Consider the following 25906-nt stretch of genomic DNA (forward strand, 5'->3'; position numbering starts at 1 on the left):
TATATATATATATATATATTTATTGGGTTTAAGAAAATTTATATATTTGAAACAGTTATTATTCCCACAAAGAAACTGTTTTAATAAATAAACATTTTGACATATATTATATTCATGAAAATTAGTATACTAGGTTCAAGAATATCTATATACAGTCGGATCTTCATTTAGCAAATTCATAGGACTGAAATATTATTCTCTAAATTGAGGATAATTCCTAATATCGGAATCAAAATAAAAAAAAATACATTAACCAATCTTATGGAATATCCGAACATCTCTAATAAGCAAATTTATAAAATAAATAGAAATCTTACACTTTGTATTCTAGAACTTAAAATACAGCGAATGATTACGCGGTGATTAATTTGAAATTTTAAATCATTTCGTGAGTAAGGTATGCTTATTTCCTTGATTTATTATTTTAAAAAGTTCTTTTTCAACATCATGAAGGGAAGAAAATACTTCTTCATTTCAATCTTGAAGCGTTAGGTAAGTTTTCACTGCTTCCAAACCATGCAAAGCATCAGAGAAAGTAAGTTTTCACTGGAGATTCATTATCATCTACTTCTCCGTCAATGTTTCTATTCAGTGTTTCCTATAAATTTATTTCCTTACCTTCATAAAATTAGTTAAAGTGCGAAATTCGGTTAATAGGGGTTCGTTAAAACAGGGATTCTACTGTATTTGAAACAATTATTGTTTTCTCTAAGTTACGAAGTAGATGAAAGCTATAAGCTGCATTAAAATAATCTGCCGTAACTTTCTCCATTGAGTAAAGAAGTATAAATCTCATATATTAAGAAAAATTAATTCTTTGCCTCTCGGCAATCGTCGCGCCTTGTTGGCCAGCTGAAGGTCCATTATGAGGAAAAGGCAAAAAGGGTTTCTTCTAACAGAAGTAGTAGTCAAGAACAAGAGAAAAAGAACGAAAGGAAAAAAAAAATCTGTCGCTTTGGCGTCCTATTTTCCTTCTTTTCTTGGCTTCTTTTTTTTCAATCTAGCTTTTTTTTTCTCTCTCTATCTCAGCAGTGGTATGGGTAGAGTTGCACCTAATGGTAAATCCGATAGCGGCGAACAGGGGACCCATAGGACAACAGGTGGTTCTTGGTGTGTTTTCATCAAAAAAGATTAATCTAAAGAGATTAATGTTTGTGGCGATTTGTGTGCAAAGAGAGGAGTTTGAAGTGAACTGAAATCAGCAAGTGTGACTTCACATTAGAGAAAAATAAATTGCCCAAGAAAGTTGCTTATTGTTTTTAAGTATTTTTTTCTTGCAATAAAACTTAAATTAGTTTTTAAATAACAGTAGTCTGTTTCAAAAATAGTTATCGGATAAATTATGCATTTCTATTTATCATCAGTAGTTCCTATTTATATTTAAAAAAATCTTTATAACTTTTATTTTGCCATTGTATATAAATGAATATAAATTAAAAGTATATAAATCACAAGTTTCTTAATAAAAAATATGAAATAAATTTTTTGTTTGTCCTGTTTATCTAATTAGTTATTGGAAGTTATGCTTTGACTTGAGATGCAAAATTTATTTTTCACTTTATGTATCTGCCTATAAAATATTTTAATTTGGAACAAGTAGCATCGCAGGTGTAATTAAAAACACTTTACTTAAAACTGAATCCACCCCTTTTGGAACAGCGTCAAGTCTGAGGGAACATTGCCATCAAAGCTTTCCCTCTAAATTTTTTAAAATTTTTTTCACGTTGATTTAGTCAACCATTTCATTTCGCAAGGATCAAATATGAAATTAAGCATAAATAAATACTTTGCTTAAAAGATTCATCGTATTATCTTCCAATTAAATTATCATGTTAAAGTGATCTGGGGGATCACAGTATTATGTTAAATGTAGTATCATATTTCCGAGAAAAGTGTCATGTTATTCAAATAGTAAATAGTCGCCGTATTTAAATTTCTTTATTTCGTATGGGTAAGTAAAAAGATTTTTAGAAGACATTTTTCATCTAATCTATTAGTTAGCAACGCTTATTTAGCATATGCTGTGTAAAAATAAATATTATAGCTTAATTTGTATATTTTGTCAGCAAACTACCTAATGGTTAAATTTATAAATTTGTAACACTCACTTAAACTGTTCGCGTCACAACGTTCACACTCTTGGCGCTTTAACCTGCTGCCAAAATAATTATTTTTTTAGGGATATTGGCATCAAATGCCCTTAAAACCTTCCACTCCAAAAACAGAAAGAACACCGTCACTTAGTACTACTACTTTCATCCACCGATATCTCTGAAATTTTAAGATTTGGCAAAATAAATCCATTTTGCACAGTTAAATTAGATAAAATATCTTCCTTTTCTGGAAAATCTAGCTATTTTTTTCAAAAATTGCACATAGGACTTTTATCTACGAAGCACTCCATTTTACATGACCCTCTCATTAAAGATTGCAACGCAACCCGTTAAAATACCATCATTGGATGAAAAGTTAACTAGCATAGTTCAATTTTTGCATTTTAGTAAATTCTGTCACAGATAACAAGTACACATAAATAAATATTATATTTACATATCAACAAATATATTAAATAGAAAATAGAATAGGATTGAAAAGAATCGAACCGTTTAATTCATTATCTCAACAGTTTTCCGATTTCGACAAATAGTGCCGTATATGGACTTTATAAAGTCAAAGATTATCTTTGGAAAGATTAATGTCAGAATAGTTTCCAAATATGCTTTAAAATTGCAGTTTGATCCTTCTAATAATATGCATTTTTCGTTCCCTGAAAGGAATTGAATGTTTCAGAGAAGTTGACCAAAGGCGGTTTCGAATTTTCGACTTTATAAGTATTCAAATTTTAAATTAGCCAAACAGAGATGGAATTAATTTTGTATTATGATAAATAGAGCCTAAAGCAATAGACAGTACTCATTTATAAATGGGTTTGTTTATATTAAAGTAATAAAAATAGGATTTTTAAATAAAAATTATTTAAATAACTGATATTTGGTGCTTATATTGAAGAGAATTACGGAAATAATCTACTTAAAGTGTTAAATTATATCTTGCATGCGTTTATTAAAGTTGTAATTAATCATTTTATACAATATTTTTCAAATAAAAACACTAAATGTTTTATATTTTTATATAAAACATCAGGCTTTTACTTTTTTCTTATATATTAAGTATTTTTAAATCAAAAAAATGCATCCTATTTAAATATAACTTTTGAATTTTACAATGAAATCGTTATTTCTAATTTGAGTCAATTTGTTATGATTTTTTTTATTATAAATTATTTGTAAAAGAAGAGATAAAGTTTCGTCTTTTGAATTATGTCTTATTTTTGACCTTTTAAAAATATCAGATATTTTTTATAAAAATGAAAAGAAGATGAAAGCGAATTAAACATTGGTTAGTGGGTGACCACTTGGATCAGTCTGCGTAGAGACCGAGGGCGTGCGGTATTGGTCCTCATTTAACTTTTCTACAGCAAAGTGCTCGACTTTGCGTGCAGGTCGTCAGGTTACCGATGAGGGGGTGCCATTCCCCCTGCCGAGGATCAAAATTGTGATGGCATGTCAGATAATACAGATCTGGGAAACATCCTCAGGGATGTTTCCCAGACCGTCGCCAATAGCCCATTGTACAGCTCTAGTGCGACGTAAATGAACTACAACTACAACTATAGACAGTGCTTTTTATTTATCAATATGAATTCATGTTTCACGAAGTAAGAAAAAAAGGTTCATGAATATGAAAATGTTTTACTTTGCTCGGTAATAATAGATAAAATTGATTTAAAGATATGAAGATTTTATTTTTAAAATTATTTCACTTACCATAGTTTTATTGTATGGTATTATATAATTAATACAATATGATTTTTTATTATTTGCAAATTTGTAATTATATTGCATTACTTTTGGGAAATCGAAGTATCATAAGAAAACATCTCAGCTGTCAAACGCAGCTATTATGTTCAAACAATTTTGGTCGACATATCTGAGTATCTAATAATTAATGCAAGGTTTAAATTTTTTTCTTAGATGATATTAACAAAATAGCTGATGTATATTTATCATTTTTAAGGGGAAATATTCAAATCTTTCCAAAAACTCTAGGAAAAATTATGTTTTTGAGCTATAATTACAAAAGAGAGTTACTAAATTTGAGTCATCTAAATTAAGAGTACATACAGTTTCTATTGAAGGCATTTAACAACAAAATAACTTAATAACGTAGTTGAAAGGAGTAACTCAAATAAATTTTTGCATGAACCTACAAATTAAACTAAATGCATTATATTAATTGAAATGAGCATTATTGAAACTGATGAGATATTATTAAATTTTATAATCTAATTAGATGAATTTCTTCTTTAAAATGAGGTTGTTTCACTATTAGTTTATACATAATTGATTAAAGTGAATGTTTTGTAACAAATAGACTCGTTTCTTTCAAAATTAAATCATTAAATTTTAATTCCTTATTAGTTACCTACGTACCTGTTACCTGTAATTCAAAATTATTTTTTTAACAAAAGAAGACGCTGTAGTTAAGAAAAATCAAGAAACTAAATTTACACATTTAAGGGGAATTAAATGTTTGTAAATAATTAACAATAAATAATTAAACAATAATTAAACAATTTAATCACTACCTTTCATATACATATATTATTATTATTATNTATAAAACTAACTTTTTTTATTGATTCGACATTGCAGTGAATATGTATTTTTAAAATTAAAAAAGAAATCCATTGAACTTATAATGCAGTATTTCGAAAAGCTCTTCACAACTTTATATTTTTTCTCATCCCAATAATAATTTAAAATATTGATTATAGTAATAATAATAATAATAATTATTATTATTACAATTATTATTATTACAATTATTATTTTTATAATTATTATTATTATTAAAATAATTATTATTATTAAAAATATTGATGTTTGTCAAAAAGAAAATCAATATACGCATTGGGGGGCTCAAATAAATATTTGTATAAAAAAAAAGCAAAAATGCTATCAAAATTTAAGGAACTCCATTGAGGAAGGCGGAACTAAAATTATATAAATTTGTTTACTTGCCGGAGATAACTGAGAAAGATTGAAAAAGGCTTATCAGAAAAGCTGTTAAATTTCAACAGCTGATCAGACTTGTTTTAATCTTTTTAATTTTGCTTTTCTTCTTAGTGATTAGTCAAATTTCCATAGTCTTTTTAATTTCTTAACTTAAATATTACTTTCTATCCCCCATTGAGAGAAAGTATCACCAAAACTTCCAAAATATGGAAAAAATTACCATGTTTCTGGCTGAATTTGAACACCAAAATGAACGGAAACTCTTCCCGAAGTTGTTTTGGTTCAGAATTCGGGGAAGTTAACAAGGAAATACAGTTTCATATTATTTGATAAAATTTACCTATATAACCTAAATAAAACTATCTATATAAATTATTACCTATATAAAATTATCAAAAGCATAAAGTTTAAAATTGTCAATTTTTTTGCTATGTTTAATGATTTACTTTATATTTACAAACTGGATAAAAATAAAATAAATTTAAAATAGATTAATTTAACTATAATTGGGAGTAGTACGGAGTTTAATTTTTCTAATTAATTTATTATAATTTACTATAATTATCAAAAATAGGCATATTTAAAAAAATCAAGGTGGCTTAATTTAGAGGATTGCCCCCATTAAATAATTATTCAAAATATTACATGATCATTTTAAGCTTCCCAAAATATGACTTTGTTTTTTACATTGCAAAAAATTAACTCTTATTAATAAGAAATAATGTGCAACAAGGTGTTAAAGTGATGTAGTTATTTAAATTTATAATTAATACCAAAAAAAGAAGTTTTCTTTAAGAAAATCAAACCATTAAACTGTAATGAGGTACATACAGCAGTTAAAATTGGAAAAATCAAGTTGGTCTATTTTATGGGTATATTTCAAATTAAGTAACTCTTTGATTTATTTAATGAATTTTAAAATAATATTTTGATAATGGCGTGATAGATGTTTGGATCCAAACATATTTAGTTCTAATTAATTTTCAACTATGCGGTGAAAGAAAAATTAAAAGTCAAGTTTTGGCAAAAGAAAAGTATTAGGTGAAATTTGTATAAAAAGTTAACTTTCAGGTTAATAAAGTTTTAAAGTTGTGATAAGGAAAACATAAAAGATAAAAATGTAAAATTATTTTGTCCATTTTATAGGAAGATTTTGAATTGAGTGTATTTTTGGCGTATTTAAGATATTTTAAAATTAAATTATTGTAATCATAAGGAGAAATGTTTGGATTCGTTTTACCTAATATCTTAATGAAGCATAAAAGAAAAGTTTCCTCTAAATATAAATATATGGCACAAAATTGTTCAAAAGCTCTACTTCCAACCAGAAATTATGAAATTGTAAAACAATAAACATAACTGATAAAACGCAAAAATTTTTCTGGTCTAAAATGAAATTCAGTTTTTTTATAATGAAGTTAGCTTAATGTAACGTAGTTAATCATATTATATAGGAAAATCTTGTTGTTCCATTTTATGATAGTGTTTCAAATTAAGTAATTCTTTGACAGATTTAATGATTTTCATAAATATATTAAAATAATTACTCATGATAATCTTTAATTAAGATAGTTTACTTTATATAACAGAGTTTAAGATATTAAATTGGAAAATTTAGGTGTTTCATTTTATAGGAGTGTTCCAAATTATGTAACTTTTCGGAGATTTTAAAGATTTTAAAACTATATTATGATAATGATATGATGAATGTTTGGATGCAAGCAAATAGGGATTAAAGAGGGAATTAAGCAAGCATAAAAGAGAAGAAAAGAAGGAAAGAAAGAAAGAAAGAAATTTAGAGAAGATGACTCACTGTCGGAAGAGCCCTCTGCGCTGGTGATTTCGGCCTGGCCCTGCTCTCTGGTTTTCATTGCGCATCTGATACTCTGCAATGAGACAAGAGAGCAAGTCTCAGTGCCATTATTAATTGCATAAATTATCAATACACAATGATTAAAAAGAAAGCACAATTCTAAATTAAATTAAATGAAGAGAGAAAAATTTACAACTTCAAAGCAACAAAGGAAGTTCAAAAAGATTTCTAGCACATTTAAAATTAAGGAAACACTTCCAATGTTATGAGAATAAATTTTGCATGAAACAAATACTATCAGAATTTTTGCATAAAACAAATACTATCAGAATTGTACTTCAGTGAATATAGCATACATAGATTGAAAAACTTCTTGAAAAATTATAGGATGGATAAAATAATAAGTGCACATGAATGAAATTGCGTGCTGCTCAGTTTAAATTATAAAAAAAAAATTGGATCATCATATCTATTATTATAAAATTGTTTTCAACGATGTGTTAGATAGATCAAAAATTAAATTAATTTCGTTTATTTTTACGAGAATCATAACTCAACAGAATTTTTTTAAGCAGGTTGGAAGTGTGGTGTAAAGTTTAAACTGGAAATTAATGAAGTTTTGCTTTCGTAAATTAATCAAGCGCTAAAGATGCTGATTTTAAGTTCTTGATATACACTTTGATTACATTTGTAGAAAAAAAAAATTTATATCGTCTTAATTAGAAATAAAACTAATCTGTGTCAATTATATAAATTCATAAATTTCTTGTTAGGTTAATTTTTTTTTGTTGGAAATTCAATAGTTTTGTAATGAATGAATAAATGTTTAAAATAATTGTGATTCTTTTTTATTTATGTTTATTGCTTGTTTAAAAGAAACCTAATTTTTTGCGATTAAAATCTGTCTAAAAATCACGAATTATTTATTATGTAATCCTTGACAAGTACACAAAAGATGTACAGAAAGAAATGCCCCAGAATTTTGTAAAGTAATAAAATATTATTTTCTAAAAGATTGGAAAGTTAAGTTTTGAAGCAATAAAAAATGTTTCTGCATTCATGTAAACAAATATTAAGTGAGAGAAAAAATATTATTCAAATGCTTTTTTAAATATATATTTTTTTACTTTCAACTGCAGCAATATAAAAGTATTGAATGGAATTATGGTTAAGTTTGAGATTTTTTTAGAAATAGTAACATGATTTCATGCAATAGTAACGCGATGGTAATATTCGAAATAGTATCATGATTTAGTTAAATTCCTATAGTAACTTCTTTTAAACTTTGGTTTCATTTAAGCTCTCCTTTTAATTTAAGTTTTCGTAAGTTAAGATTACAACTAACTATATAAACAATAAACACTATCAGCTCAATGTATAACTTATTTTCGATTATAATGAATAAAAAATATTAATCTTTCCAGGCGTATTCCGTTTTCTAATTAATTTGAGTTTAGTTAAGGTCGTGAATGTAGACAAATAACCTACCTCTATCAATAGATCTTAGTTTCGGTTAGTTTCCTCCAAGTGAAAGTTCAGCACCTAACCTGTTCAACATGGTGTTTAAGAAAGTGTGTGCACATAAAATTTTAAAAGTAAAGAAATCATCAAAATATCGAATGGTTGGATTGAAAAAAATCCACATTTTTAAAAAAATGATTTGTTTATTTACACATTGCAATCGTCAAAGGATTCATTGCTAAAAATTTCTAGGAAAAATGGTTAAACAACAATTTATTTAATTGTTATTTCACCATATTCAAATAAAACAGTCAAACAACCGCAAATAAAATGGTAATCAAACTGTTAGTTACGAGAAAAACAGTTTGATAAGTTATTTTCACCTAAAACGGTTAAACAACTAGAATTTTATCGCACCAACCTACGTAGTAAATCCATTGAGTTCTTAGCAACTGCGCACATATTATAGCTGAAAAGGATAATCTGTCTGTTTTCTGACCGATAGAACTGGTGATCGAATCCCAGTCTTGACAATATAGTATTTCCTCCATTCCCTTCAACACATGACGAGTTTTCAGTGTCATGCATTCTTCAATGCCCATTAAAAGCCCAAATGCCTTTCACGAAAAGCCGAACTCCTAGGTCCAGTTACGAATCTTTTATACGGTTCTGAAACCATGCTAGTTGTAAATGGTTAAAAATCGGTATAGTTTTGTATTTATGGTTTTATAATCCTAATAGTTGTAAACGGTTTCAGAACCGTAAAAAGTAAAAAATGTTCTTGACTGTTAACTTCACGATAAATCGGATAGAAAGATTGCAGTGATTATTTTACCATAATTTTCGAATGAAAATTTTAACAGTGTTCTGTAGAGGAAAATAAAGCAATAAGATCTAGTTTTTCAAATTACATCTTAGTTTTGCGTTTGATTAATCTGATGTAATTTCAAAACTATTTGGAATTTTAAAATAAAAAGCATCAGCGTAGCATTTTCCTGAATAATTTGAATCGGTTATTGTTGGTGAAATAACAATATTTAATTTAAAAAATATGGTACCGGAATATCTTTTAATTTTTAATCATGTATGAAATAATAATTTTTTAAACTATTCGTAATAAAACAATTTCAATTACCTTCGTTTTAAACTATAAAATAACAAATTTTTCAGCGAAATATCTTTTTAAATTGCGAGTTTGCTAAATTTGCATCGTAAATGAATAATATAATAGTGTATAGTAATATTAACTGTTTGAAAGCTGATGCGGAAAAAAACTGCAGTGTGTTTTGCAGTGTATTAAAGGAAATTTAGTTACAACAGTAAATTCTAACAAAAATGTTTAATAGCATATCTTTATGAAGGAAAAAAATCTAATAAAGTAATCTATTTGATGGTTCAAAAATATTTCTTGAATTAAAAGCCTTTTTAGACATAACGTTGTGAACAAGACAAAATGTTTTACGAATATCAAATTGTTATCATGAAATATAGTTGTGCTTATCGACAATATTGATTAGCAAGGCTTCTGAGTCATTTAATTTAGTCCTTAATCACTGCCATTAAAATACATAAATTTCTATTCCTTCTTTTCTACAAAAATGTTTGACAAGACAGATTATAAACATCAATACTGCTTTATAATCATTAGTGCAACATTAAAAACATCATTACGACATTATGAGCATGAACGTAACTGAATTAGCGTGACTGAATTTCGAGATAAGAAATTTTTTAAATTAGAAAAATTTCCAATGCTTAGCAAGGAGTTTCTGAGCTATTTTATTAAAAATTTCAAAATAAAATAAATCAAATTTCATTCAATTTTTAAAACAATTAAAATTTTTAAGCATTTAAAAAAATACGAATATCTTTAGTTTGCGCAGACAAAATTATTATATTATATTTTTACGACCTACTTATTTTTTTAAAGATGTAAAACTCATATTTGAAGAATATCTTGGAAGAAATAGCCGGTCACTATCTGTTGTCTCACTGAGACGTCAGTTCCGGTCTCATAGTCTAGTGGTGAGATATCGACGTCTTTATCGACGTCTGTTGTCCAGTGAGGTGACAGTGCGAGCCGGCGAATGTCACCTACTTGTCACTGAATCCCCCCTTCAACAAGTAGACACAGTGCTGCCCTTTGGACAGACCCTTAAACATTTCTGATCTTTGCCTTCTATTTTTTTCAGTTTCTTACGATTTCGTAATTCATTCTTACTTTCCGATTCGAACCTTTTCGGAATTCAGTTTTTTTACATGTTCCTGACTTAAAGCTATGATCACACGATTTATGAGTTTAAAAAAAACTTTAGAAGCTCCTCTGACGTGAGTGCTTATAAATTAATAAAAAAAGACGAAAGTAATAAATAGGATGCTAAAAAACGTTTATGCTAAAAAACTTTTACGCTAGAAATGTGAAGCAACAATTAGGAGTTGCGACAAATTTATGCTCACGCGATAAATGCGATGCAACAATTACTAGCTATGTTAAAAAGTACATACATTATAAATGTAATACAATAAATATGATTAACGTTAAATTTACGTTTACGTAATAAATAAGATGCAACAGAGTTACAACAATTATGAGTTGTAACAATTGTGTTCATATAATATTTTAAAAAGGGAATACGTTGAACTATTTGATTCAAACCATTTGTATTAATTTGTACTATTTGATTCAAACTTACTAAGGTGTTAAATTGGATTACAGTAACATGCAAATTTATCGTTTCAAAGCTGTTGTACAGAAATTTAAATTTAATACAATTTAATACCAGCTTAAATTTAATACCATATTAATCCTCCATAACTTCTAGAAAACTTTACTATGAAAAATGTACAGGGTGTAAAATGTTTGTGAAAGGTCAGATATCTCGTGAAAAATTCATGAAATTGAAAAAGTAAAACTAAACGCATCCAATAGCTTTTTTAAAAGATATTAAATCCTATAAAACTCAATCTTACCCCTCCCCAATCGATGGGGTAAGGAAGGGGACAAATTTAAAATCCTAAATATGAATCTCTATTTTTTTAAATTGCAGATTCGGATTTTCCCGAAAAAGTTCTATTTGACCTATAGGTTTACGCATTTCGCTTTACAAATGGCGTTGTAACAGGGATAGTTAATGGTGAGAAATTTCAAATCTCGAGTTTCATCGGATTAGGCATATAAAAATAGATATTTACCAAAGTTTTCAATTTCTTTAAAAATTTATTTAGAAAAAAAAACACAGAAACACTTTTTCCCCTATCTGATGGGTCTCCAGATATCCCCAATTTAAACAGTTTGTATCCTAGTTCAATTTTCTTGGTTATATAGGAGCACATTTCATAAGCTTATATGTCAGACAGAATTACTTTTTTCTGGAGAATTTGAATCTGCAATAAAAAATAGAGGTTCATATTTAAGATTTCAAAGCTGTCCTCTATCCGGTCCCAAGGGAATGGGGAGGAAGATCGTAATAGGTATCATTGAAGAGCTTTTAAAAAATATTGACAATGTCTATTTTCACTTTTTCAATTCGATGTATATTTCTCGTGATATTGAATTGTTTCCAAACAATTATCACAAACTATTTTTACCTGCCTATTGTTTTTTTTATCTTTATTAAGTCTCTCCCAATTAGAGAAAAATTCTATGAAAAAAATATCAGTATCATTAATTTAAAAATGTGATGAATAATTTATTTTTTCAATGAAATTCTATAGGAATTTTCCCCGGAAATTTGCTCGAGACATGTGCTCATGACAAAGAGATCTGCGTATTCCAAGGTTGAAGTAAATGGTAAACAATTTTTGGTCAGTGTTTACTGGTGTTATTTCCCAAATGAGAGAAAAAAGTGAACAAAAACCAATATCCTAAGCTTTGGGAAGGTTTTTCATCCTTTCCAGACGAAATATATTTAATAAATAATTGTTCAAATAAAAATTCAGAATAAAAATTGCAGGGAATGGTAATATTCATGAAAATATTTTCAATGATGTAAACAAATACATAAAAGTACACAATGTTACAATAAGAGAAGGAGGTGAAAAAAATCTTGTTATTTAAAAACAAAAAAGCAAAAACAAAAATACCTAGAACAAACTACTCTAAATATAATCAACATTTACAAAGAGCTTTGAAGGTTTATTTTTGAATTAAAAATATATGTGTTAAAATTGGATGAACATTAAAATGTGATAGGTTTTTAAAATAAGCACTTGATTGACACTTAGTATAATTCAAATCTTTAAATTTTTAAGGTTTTTCTCATCATTAAAACCTACTTTTTTTAGGAAAAAATATGCTGCTCTTTTTGCATATTTTTTGCGAACATTTTTTCAATTTCCTTCAAACATTTACATTTCTCCACTATATGTTATATGTTTAACAATTAAATTTGAATTTCATAAAAACTAATACAGTAGTTGTTTCGTAAGAGTGTCCAGGTTTCACGACAAAAAAGTTATACATAAAGAATATATCCTGATACAAAAATGACACGAAATAAATCCTGTTTGATATTTCAAAAAACTGGTTCTTAACATCTTATTAAAGTTGCAGCCAATTTACATGATGTTAAATTTCAATTTTTATAAAAAGGCAGTAGATGTAGCTAAATGTTCTGTTACATTTGAATGACTTTTTTATTTTTATTCCATTAAGCTGTCAATTTCTTCTTTATTATGACTGAGAGTAAGTTTATTAGTTTTAAGCACTAATATGAATCCACTGACTGTTTAAGTTTTTTTTCTGTCACTGAATAAATGTTTGTTTATCAGTTTTAAGCATCGATGCGAAACCTGAATCCACTAACTATTTAAGTTTTTTTAATGAATTGACAGTTAAGTTGTTTAATGAATTGACTATTAATGAATTGACAGTTTCAAGCATTGATATGAATCCACCAACTATCTAAATTTTTCTGTCCATGAATGAAAGTATGTTTATTAGTTTTAAGCATTAATGTATCAATCATCTCTCTAAATTTTTTTCTATCCATGAATAAGAATATGCTTATTAGTTTTAAGCATTTATATGACTCCATCAGCTTTCTAAATTCTTTCTGTTCAACAATAGAGTAAATATTCAAATTCTATTCCTCAAGAAAACACCCCATTACCATAGTGTCTCGTAGCATACAGTGATTCACCTATAACATATTGGGAGGAAGGGGGACATTAAACGCCACCAACGTGACCTTATTTCTAAGAATAAAACCACACACCTCCCTCCCCTAATGGCGTCATGGACAGGTGCTTTCTAAGAAAATAACAGTAAACAACATGTTCGAAGGGAATCCCAACTGGACTCTTGCTCCTAACGACCGCTGGTCGCAGGGAGCAAAAGAGGATTCAATTTAGCCCTAAGCACCCCTTGTAGAGGGTGGAAACCACCAAACGACTAGCAGGGTGTAGAGAACGAGATATTTACTTATAGTGTCATTTGTAGTGAGGGAAACAAAATAGAATCTTTGGAAGAAAATGGCGAGAAATGTTTTTTTTCCTTCCCTTTTCCATAAACGTCAGCTTTCTTTAGTAATTGCTTATACTACTTGCATAAAATTCTATCTTAAGCAATTTTTATGTTGCTTTGTTCAATTACGACCAAAATTACTATTATTTTTTAAACTTAGTTTTTTTTAATGTAATGTTACAAATATAATTTGATTTTTCAAGTTGCTTTACCCAATAAGACAAAGATTTAATTTTATAAATGAGTTAGCTCTATTTAATGTATGTCACTGAAGTAATTTATTTTTTCATGTTGCCTTACCCAATAAGACAAAAATTTATTTTTATAAATGAGTCAGCTCTATTTAATGTATGTCACTGTAGTAATTTATTTTTTCATGTTTCTATACCCAATAAGACAGAAACTATTTTATAAATCAGTGAGCCTTATTTAATGTCACATAATTAATTAAAATTTTATGTTCGATCATTTAATGCGACCGAAGCTATTGAAGTTATACTTCTTATGCGACTTCCAACAAGGTTGCGTTAAACGTTTAACGCTAGATTTTCATTGGCCAGGAAATCAAGAGGTAGGATCCAGTTTTCCCTCCTTCATTTCCATATTGTTTTGGTTCTCACTAGCATAAAAATAATAAAAATCATAAAAGTATTGTTTTTCTATAAATATTTTTTTAGTTTGTTTTGATACACATATAATTTAATTGGGTAGTATTTTTTATTTTCAAATTTAGTGGATAACAATTGTAAAAAGTGAGTGAAAACAATCCCACGGACAATGCGACGGATTTAAGGTTATGTCAAGGTACGTCTCTTGTGAATATCAATTGATTGTTAGGTTTTCTCTTCTGAAATTACATTATGACGCATTCACATAAATTATTAATGCAAATACATTTTCCAGGGCGAGACGATGAGGCAACCACAAGCACTTTCACTGGTTCAAGAAGTCTAAGAGGGAAAAATGCACAATATTCACGTGATTACAGAGCATGGAAGCGAGCGGAGCAGGAAAAAGAGTCGTTGAATGGAACTAGTGATCCTTCTACGACTGCTGATTCTTCTACAATTAACGTCGCAGGTTGCGAAGTTTAACTTCTTCCGCGCGGAGGGACTCCACGCACTATTTTTTTTTCATAAACGAGTTAGCTTAGTTCAATGTCACAGATTCAATGACTATAAATTTTTCATGTTGCTTTACTCGATTAGACAAAAATTATTTGTTTATAAATGAGTTTACTTAATGTAAATCCTAAAAAGTAATTCAAATTTATGAGTTGCTTCATCTAATCATTCAATATGACCATAATCATCTCTAATAAATTTAGTTTCATCCAATGTGACTTAAGTCATTAAATATTTTGTGTTGCTTTACTCAATAGGATTTAAATTGTTTTTATAAATAATTGAGCTTTATTTAATGCCACTATAATAGTGATGAGGTTTTTTTTTTAAATTTAAATATCTACTGTAGTTTTTTTAAATTTTCAAAGCAAAGTGTTTGAGTTTTGAAACTTGTAATAATTCAAATGAACTTTAAATAAGTTTTTAAAATAATCTTGTTTTGTCATTATAAAATTTTTTTTTTCATTTTACAGGGTTACATTTATAAGCTTGCAATGATATTTCAATAATTTCTTTGAAATTTTAAAATTTTTTCATTGTGCTTCATACATCTGTCAAATTTAAATTTCATAAAGTTAGTAATTTTTTAATAATAATGTCCAACTTTCTATTGGAATAAAAATTTAGTGACTCCTGTTGACATATTGTTTATTAAACTAAATTATTGTTATAAATTATATGCTAATTATTTGCAAAATATCAAAAATTTAATTAATAAGTTTTGTATACCTGTTTGAAAATTTGTTATTAACCTTAAAACGAGAAAACTTTGACAACTGATCTGTGGTTGTGAATCAATATTTTTATTGCCTTTAAAGAGTTATATACTTTCATGGTAAATAGAAGTAATAATAAATTCATGTTCCAAAATGTTTTGAAAATATATGTTCAACATAATTTATAATCAAATAATGTTTGCATAATTTAAATTTCACTCGAATTAAAATTTCCTGTTATACCAAGAATTTAGCGAACAACATAGTTAATACTAATAACGGCGTATAAATAAAATTAAATCATTTTGAAATATATATTGGGTCGGACATTTCGACCAAATATTTATTCTTGAAAACTTTAATGTATAATAAAAAATGGTATTTTGTAATGATAAAAAAATCAATACTAAATAAAAAGTTGGAAAATGAAATTGAGTATAAAACCAATTAATAAAATAAAAAATATGAAAGTTTCAAGATAAATCAGAGATAATTTGTTTAAGATAGACTCAGCTACAACTTTCATCCATCTTGCAAATCATCAATGGTGCCATATAGTCAATCATCAATAATATCATCTATCTCATTATCAATAGTATCCTCTCGCAAATCATCAAGAATATTATATAGTTAATCATCAATAACGTTATCTAGCTAGTCATCAAAAATATAATCTAGCTAATCATCAATAATATCATCTAGTCTATGTAGCGCGCTTTCGTTTTATCCGTTAACTGTATCATACCCTATTTAAAAGTTTCACCGCACTTGAAGTTTTGTTGCAGTAAATACACTTTTACAGAGCTTTTATTCCGTTTTCAGAAGATATTCGTTCGCGCTTAGATACAGAACATAGTTATTATCATTTTTATTAATAATAAATTTAACATTTCCTTACCTTTTTAATAATTTCCTAATAATTAGAAATTTTTTTTATTATTTTCTTAAAATTTCGGAATATTTTTAAAAATATCCTTAGCATCATTTTTAAAAATAATTATTGTAGTCATTAATTTTGCTTGTCTATATTATAATTTTCAAAAAATTTTGAAAATAATAATAAAACTATAAATTCTTATCATATTTTCTTTAATAATAAGTGATGAAAAAAATCGTTTTCCTCGATATTATCTGCTCCTTGCTACGGAATTCGTAAAGTGTGGATCTCCTCTGAAGTTTAGTAAAGTTACATTCATTAAAATTATAATAAATTTTTTAGATTTAAATTTTAATGTTAAAATCGAATTTTATCCAAAATTTATAGTTTAAAACTTTCTTATTATAAAAATGCATGTTGAATGAATATTGTTTATTCGAAAATATGTAACATTAAGCTATTTTTATTATTAATAATTTTCATGTAATTTATATTATGAATAATTTTCATACCTTTTCTTAATATAATCTAAATTTTAAATGAAGATATAATCATGCAGTTTTTATGTTAAGATGCGTGATATAAATATTTTTACATTTATCCCATGAGAGTTTTTCTTAAAAAATTTATTAAATGCCTGGATTAATAATTAATAAAGACTTTAAGCTAATTTAAGATTATTTAATGTTAAATAGAAACACACGTTCCTCAATTGTTTCAAGTTATTTATACAAATAAAATTAATTATTCATGAAAAAAGATTTGACTAAAAATGATTTATTTTATTTATTAATTTCAAGATCACCACTTTATTACTTTTTCAAACACAATTTTTTTTAATTTACCATTATTACTTGTTAATTATTAATTCATTTTCTAAAATTTTAAACTTCGATGGTTTTATTTTGACTTAATAATTTCCCTCACGAATAAGATAAATTTTATGCTTAACAAGATTAATTTCTTTTAGTTTCCCTTTTAATCTAATAAGCAAAATAGTTCTTTCTGCAAGTTTGACGTACTAGTGACCAACGGTCATCAAAGGCTAGGGGTAGGGTAGAATGGTGGCAGGTGTTCAGAAGGGTGATTTCCGGCTAAGGACCCGATACTTCTGAAAATAATCTTTCCTGTCGTTCTCTGTTACCAGATGGCGCTCGCCTGCAGATCAATTAAACTCAGATCAGAGAAAATGAACTCAATGTATGCTTATTAACGAAAGACTAAAGGCGCTAAAGACTCTACGAAGATATTAAAACCAACTTTAGGAACATCACGTTTGCGTTGCTTAATAAATATAATTTTAGTTTGTTTATTAAGTATAAAGATTACATCATCTGGTTATTGGAGATATTGAAATTATTTAAAAAAAACATTTCATGTATATTTAAAAAAAATATTAGCTTTTTAAAACTCAACTAATATTAATTGACATTTTTACACTTAAATAAATATATATTTTTACTTAGAACTTGGAAATTTTGTACTTGGAATTTTTTTTCTGCATTAATTTCTAAATATATATATGAAGAACTATAAGCAATATCATGGTCAGATAAGTTTATAATATGTTCAGGAGAGTTTTTTTAGGAGTATGTTTAGTGAAAAAACACCATAACTTCCATGTAGACAATAAGTTGCTTCAGTGTACTAGCATATAGTGCTACTACACTGAATATAGTGTACTAGTAAGTGCTTGACAAGAAATCAGAATTTCATTTCCACGTTATCGGGTAGAAATGAAATTCTGATTACTTGTACTGTAAATTCTGTACTGTAAATTCTGATTACACTGACTGAAACAGTCAGATGTAGAAAGGTGAAATACCATAGAGATCTAAATTATGTCACTCAATTATCAGACCTATTCATTTGAATATTTTGAGGAAATAAAACTCAAAGCAATGTTTTTTAAAAAAAATACTGAAATAAATAAATAAGCACTTCTTTGCAAATTTTTTTTCTTAGTAAAAACAACTTACAAAAGTAATTTCCCTTTTTATAACTTTTTTATGTCTCACTATTTGTATAGCCTCTAGAAAGAATTTGTTTAATTAACAAACATATATAGTAACATAAATAACATATATAACATATAGTAACATAAATATTACATTTGTTTATTGTAATTTAAATTTTTCTACGGTTACGTCAGCCAGTGGTAAAAATTCAGGTTAATTTATGGTTCAAAGTTAGAATGAATATCAGGATACATTTTTTTAGAAGAAATAGACTACAAAATCTTGACCTGTTACAACATACTTACTAAAACAAAATATCAAAGTATTTAAAGTATTCCAATTACATTTTGGAGAAAAATACGATTAAATGTTCAAACTTCAGATTTTTATCCAAAATAAAAGTTTCTATCCAAAAGCGCATGAATTTTGTTTCGATTTCAATTAGAACACTAGTTTAGATAAGTATTATTCTGTATATTATACGGATATTTTTCTAATTATTTCCTTTGTTTTTAAATATTCAATTCTGGATGGTTTATATACTTAAAATTTTTGCATAAATATTATCTCCATTTATGTCTAAGTAAAAGACTAACGTTGCAAACATTTATTTTATTCTTAACAAATAATTTTTTTAAATGTGTGTTTTCGCCATATTTTTTCAAACTCGCTGCGATATTAGAAGCAAAAAACTAGTTAAAAATTAATGCTATGTTTAATACCTATTCCATTTTCTGAATTACTTTTTTTTAATAAATTTTATAGTACAAGCAAAATTAAATAATAATAGCTCAAAACATAATTAAGAGTTTTAAATAAGGGTCTTTTCTCAATCAACTTTGATCGCGTATCACCCTCTCATACGAAAACTCTTTGAGATATTAATACATTCATGTCACGTTTTATTACGCAACATATACGCAATAAATCAAATTCATTAAACATTAAGCTAAAATTTCAGAACTAAACTTTCTTCAAAGGGGTACCTTAATTTCTTTGCAAGGCAGGAAGAAGTATACGTTTCCCTAACCTCATTCATTTTTAAATATTGCTTGAAAGCTATTTTCCCACGCTTGATTTGTATGCCCATACTAATAAATTCAGAAAATTAAAAAAGAAAAAATCAATGAAGGGTTTTGTTTACATAAATATGGGTAACAGTAAAGCTTAACATAGGGTTAAGAAAAGAGGGGAACGTTGGAAACCCAATTCCTCTTGTGCAGTATGCGTTTGTTCATTATATCATTTCTCATCAAATTTATCTGTAGTTATAAACTCAGAATTTATAAATTTTGTATTTCATTTCTTTTTCTTTTTGTATTCCAATTTTTGTATTTCAACTTTCATTCTTTGTCTACTTTTGTATTTCAATTCTTTAAATTATTTTGTATTTCAATTCTTCAAATTATTTTGTATTTCAATTCTTCAAATTCTTTTGTATTTCAGTTCTTCAAATTCTTTTGCATTGCAATTCTTTAAATTCCTTTGTATTTCAATTCTTCAAATTCTTTTGTATTTCAATTCGTTAAATTATTTTGTGTCTCAATTCTTCAAATTCTTTTGTATTTCAGTTCTTTAAATTCTTTTGTATTTCAATTCTTTCAGTCTTTCAATTCTTTACAAGCTCATTCTTTACAGTCGGTACAATTTTAAAAATTCCACCTACCTTTTCAGGAAAAAAGGTAGTTTTAAAAATTAACTTATCTTCTAATCAATAGTGAAAAGTAGACCCGATTTCGAGTTTACGACTACCAACGTTCAACCTTATAGGCTTGTATTTTTGAACCCAATCCAGAAGATAAGGGAGCTCCTGGATCAATCAATGGAATGGAATATCCTTCATGGAGGACTTTTTTTGGTGGAACTAACCCACATTTGAGTTACATGTAGAGGAATCAATGAAAGCATCCCACAGTCAGCTCGATGGTGAGTAGATTCTAACACCTACGATCCATCTACCGAAGATTAATCGGTAATAAGCTAGGTAACAGGTAATAAGCTAAATAATTTTTTTATAAGACAATTTCAATCTAAAATTATTTAACATAAAATTAGCAGAAAAAATAGCCCTGTAAAGGGTTAATACGTGATCCATACATAAATTAAAAATCTCTAAACTAAATATTTCAAAATTTTTCTCCGAAAGGAAGACTTAAGCAAATGAACATTCCAATCTCCTCATAGGTTTCAATTGTTGTATCTCTTGCAAAGGTAATATCCTAAGAAAAATCTCCCAAAACAAACTCAAAAGATTTCGCTTTTCTCTCACTTCAACCCCTTTTCAACCCCTTCCACAGACCATTAGTAACAAAACCTCTTTTCAACAATAAGAATTATTCCCTTTCTCAAAGACACACGGCAGATTAAATTCGAGAAAAACTAAAAAAACTAAAAAAAAATCTCTATATATAACTCCAGCTTACCTTTCGTGCAAAGAAGTAGAAAGGGAGGGTGGCGGAGAAAAGCCCCGGATTGATCGCCAAGCCAAAAGGAAAGCTTAACGAGCGAAATTAATTAACAGCCAAGAGTTCCTCGAGGCAGACCTATTAAGAGATTCCGGGCAATTATTGGGCGAGCCATAAAAATTCATTCGCCGACCCCTCGACCCCCATACCCCTCTTAAGAACGCTTAGCGTTAATAAACTTTACTCTTTTGCTTTACGACACCTTTTGTGTTCTATTTTCTTCCCTCCCTCATCACACCCCGCATTTGAATAATTAATGTTGTTTTAGCCTTGTTTTTCTTTACGGAGTTTACCAATGTTTTCGTCTTTTTTTTTTATTTCCACTTCTTCGTTCACCTTTATGCTTGAGAGGAAGTGGGTTTTATGGGACATATTGTTCTCACATGAGAGCTAGAAGCGTATGGTGTTAAGAAGTTGTTTTGTTACGTAAATGGTGTCTCTGATCTTGGAGACGTTAAAAAATGCAAAAAAAAGTGGCTAATTGGGGGAATTATTGAATAAGTTCTTCTTAGAATTCATGGGTTTATTTAGGCATGTTTCGGTGCTTAGCATTCTCTCATGGTACAGATTTAGATTATGAAATAAGAAATGAATATATGCCCAAAATATATGATAGTCTTAAAAAGTTTATAGAGCCCTCCATAATAAAAGAATGCTTTCTATTTTATTTTGATATAATTTTGGTTTTACATTTTGAAGGAATATCCTAATAGTTTTGACTATGTTTTTTTTCTATTTCAATTTAAATCTATGTTTTTGGAGAAATGGATTTTGTAGAACATGTTATCCTCATAAGAGATCCAGAAGCGTAGAGTTCATGAAAGGTTTTCAAAAGTTATTTTGTTACTTAAATGTTGTCTTTGTCCTTGCAAACGTTAAAAGAAGTTTCCGAATTGTGGAAGATTTTAAGAATTTTCTTCTGAGTATTAGTTGGCTCATTTAGACATATTTTGAAGTGAATTGTTGTTTTATAATATGAGTTTAAATTAAATTAAGAAATTGAGAATCGATTAAATGCCCGAAATTGAAACTCTAATTAGTGAGGCTAATTAATCTTTATTCATATAAGTATTATTTCATTCAGTATTCCACCAAAAAAAGAACATTTCATATAGTTTAGTTTCCTTGTTTTTTCTATTGCTTTTTTAAAAATTTCTTTTGGGTACCATTGCTTCAATTCCTTTACTCTATTAAAACTTTTCTTTTCGGGAAAACAGTTTTAAGTAAAATGTTTGCAGATTCAGAGAATTATAAGGTGTTAAACGTGTTTATGAACTTAGAAAGAACATAAAAGTTACGAATTAAGTAAGATATAGCACAAAAGACATTTTTGGAGAAAGACATGACATTTAAAGATAAAATAATGGCAATTTGTGTTATATAAACAGTAAATTTTGAATTCCAATCCCCTATTCAATTATAATTTGTATGACCTACATATGAAGTATTTCAAGTGCAATTCGTATTACTAACGTAAAAAGTAATTCTATTGCAAATCTTGTTTTTTCATTCATAATTTTTTTTAAATGCTCTTGTTTCATTCAGTATTATGTTATCTATCATTTTTGTGACGAGTTGAATAATTAATTTCAGAATGCTAAGTTGAAACATAAGCTATTTTTCTTTTATTATGAAATTTCTGATGTAGTTAAGTGTTTTTAAGATATATTTGATCTTTGCATTGTAGTATTAAACTTTAGCACGTCTACCAATTAAGAAACAATTTGTACATAATAAGTAGAGGACTCATATTCTCGTTGCAAAAATGACTTCAAAACCCTTACGAAACTGATACTTAACCACTACAAAAACATTTAAAAAGTGAGCAAGAATATTTTAACATTTTATATTTTAACAGATAAATTAAGTCTGTTTTATTTAATTCCATACATTTTTAAAGTTAACGAAGCACTAGATTTTTTTTAAAATCTATTATTATCGTATCAGAATTTTTTTAATAACTACCTCCAAAGCATATTGATTTTATAAGTAACAATATTTTTCTAATTTATCAAAATATACAATACAGACAAAGGATGTAAAGAAATAATTTTTAACATTATTCGAAAACATATACCAAAAAATTATTAAAAAAAACTAAATACTGTAAGATAGCATTTTTATGAAATTTAATTTTAATCTACAATTGCAATTATAGAAAGATTTTTAATAACTGTGAAAAATAATAATGCTCTGCGTTTTTATGAACAAAGTAAATTCGCATTCTATGATTTTGAAGGAAATTCTGAGTTGCATATTTTTAAATTAACAAAATTTATAATATTATTTAAAAATATTCTAAACATTATTATTTCACATATTTTGTATTACACTTATACTCTTAGTAAATCATACTTAAAACTGTACATTCTTTAAACAAAATTAACTAAAATCATGGGTTAGTTTTTAAATTATTATCAAGTTTGAATCCTAAGACCGTAAATTAATCTTCAATAAAAAGCTGGAGCATTTCTTGCTAATTGATATATGAAATTTTCTCCAGGTTTCTGAGTTTCTTAATGCTTTAAAGATATCGTTGATCATGTTTAATGAGTTACAATTGCAATATCTAGACACAATACATAAATAAATAAATAAATAAATAAATAAATAAATAAATAAATAAATAAATAAAATTGTGTGAGATATAGTTTTTATAGTTCACTATTTCCTGGACTCTTATTTTTCAATAATTCTGTTGTAAATCATAATATTTCACAAATATTCTCCTGTTTCTAGTTTAAAAAAGAGATTGAAACAAAGCAAACCTAGATTATCTAGAATTTACGAAACAGATCACATTAGTAATAAAACTTGAAAAGCAGATCACTTTTTTATTAATAAATGTGGTGTAACAATTTAATTTATTAAAAAAATGCAAAACATACCTAATTTAACGAAAGTAAAGCCTTAATAAATTCTAAAGCAAGCTCTTTCTTTTTAATTTTATCATAATTACCGTGATAATGAATTTAACAAACGAAAAAAGAGAAAAAGCTATTGTAAAATATATCTCTAACAAAAACAACTTTATTTAATTAAATGATAAGTTAATTGCATTAATTACTATTATTTTTTCTCTGAATAATTCATAAAAAAAAAGACTTTTATCAAAAGTTTTACACATGATAATTTAAATTTTTTCTCTAATTTGTCCAATATGTGATTCAACCAGATCAACTGATATTTTAAACTTTTTTTTTCTTCGAACTTTTCGAATGAAATTTTCGCGATTGGTTCCTGCTTCCCTTTAGACACCCCCTTAACCGATTCTTTGTCTTTGACACGAACATAACAAAGCGAAAGACAGGGTGAGGGGGATGACAAAAGTTTCTTTTTAGATCAGAATCATTTGTTCCAATAAAGGACCTTTTTCTTGCGTTCGCCTATGATTAATGACCGCGTTTCATGATTACGCACTAAGTACCGTAGTAGGAAGTTTAAAATGTATGAAAAACCTTTATGTGAGTTACAAAAATTATTCATTTTTTTACATTAACTACGGGGTTAGAAGGCTGAACTCCATTCTTTTGTTCATCTTTTGTTCGATGTCCTTCTTAATTTTTTAACCCCGGACGTATCGCCATTTCTTTTTTTCCCCCAACTATTTTTTATCGCTTGCATTTTTCTGCGTTGCCACTCTGTATGAAATTACCTCTTTGTTTCACGGCTTGCAACCTCGTGCTAGAAATTAGCCTCACTTCGTATTCCCGGAATATTTTTTCCTAATCTTTCTCCCGTTTTTTTTTCTCTCCAAGTTTTTCTTTCTCATTTTTCCCGCAGATGAGTACATTTTTTTTCTTCCATGAATGTCAGACGATTCCAGCGTTTTGAATATTCACGAAGTCATTAGTAATTAACTCTCGGTTCGTATGTTATTAATATGATCATTATAGGGAGATTCGCAATTATATTGTCTTTTTCTCTCTGGGAGTAGAATAATTATGAGATCGGGAGCGTTTTAACCGCTGTGATTATCACTTACTTCGTTATTAATTTTAATGAAATGAAAACTAATAATTCTGTTTAAAGCTTTCTAGGAAAATTTATTTTTTTTTTTTTCTGCAAAAGATTTTTTTTACTTACTTGAAAAGATGTGCTGTTTGCTGGAGTGCAGTCACTTGTTATGGATGATTTTTTTTCTCTACAGACACATGTTTTTGTTTCCTTTTTAAAATAACTTGTTTTGAAATTATACTTACGCAGATGACTTTATTTTTATAGTTATTTTTTGAAAACAACTTTAGAATATTTTAAAGGAAACTTGTTATTTGTTACAAATAAAAGGAAGATTAAAGACTGATTTCAGGGTGAATGTTTATTTAAATAACTCAAGAGACATGCAATTAAAAATATCTGAATTTTTGTTTAAATATTTTTGTTTTAAAGTATACTATATTCTTTTCTTTAGGTGAATTAATTTGAAAAAAAATTTTTAGAATTTAATTTTTTAAATATTTAATCGAATTTAATTTTTCATAATTAAAATATTTTTAGGAGCTTTAGAAATTTTTTCAATAAATGAGCGGGAAATAATTGTATTTTACTGGAAAAAAATTCCTAAATAAATACATTTACGGAGCTTTCGTATCAATATAAATAAATATTTCAACACTTTAATATGCATCCGGGACTTTAAAATTCAGCTCCTTAGAAACTAAAAGTAAAATTTACGTATTGGAAAAGATGAATGTGGAATTTTACCTCCTTTTTCATTGCACAAAAATCTGTTTCGATAATAAATAAATTATTTTATAAAAATATCATAGAGTGTTTACGAATTTAAAAAAAAAAAAAAGAGGACTAATTTTATTAAATTAATATCTTCAAAATCATAAATATAAAAATTATATTATAAATGTATAGTTTAAGGACACGCTCAATTAATTGTTACTTCAAAATATCATTGCAATATAAATAAATTTAAATTGAACAAAAAAATCTAAAATG

At 27.1% G+C, this 25906-nt stretch overlaps 1 protein-coding gene across 6 annotated transcripts in view; it reads right to left on the bottom strand.

Annotated features, from left to right (window-relative positions):
• The window catches only part of LOC107451597 (hepatocyte nuclear factor 6-like), a 277515-nt gene that overhangs the window by 64727 nt on the left and 186882 nt on the right, over window positions 1-25906 (bottom strand). For 3 of the 6 annotated variants that reach the window (XM_071185203.1, XM_071185202.1, XM_071185204.1), the window contains one exon: window positions 6892-6964. The exons of the other annotated variants lie outside the window; for them this stretch is intronic. In XM_071185203.1, the coding sequence (XP_071041304.1) occupies window positions 6892-6964 (73 nt within the window). The remainder of the gene's footprint in view (window positions 1-6891; window positions 6965-25906) is intronic. 6 annotated transcript variants of the gene reach the window in all.

This window comes from Parasteatoda tepidariorum, chromosome 9 (assembly GCF_043381705.1).
Source record: "Parasteatoda tepidariorum isolate YZ-2023 chromosome 9, CAS_Ptep_4.0, whole genome shotgun sequence".
NCBI classification, from domain to species: Eukaryota; Metazoa; Arthropoda; class Arachnida; order Araneae; family Theridiidae; genus Parasteatoda; species Parasteatoda tepidariorum.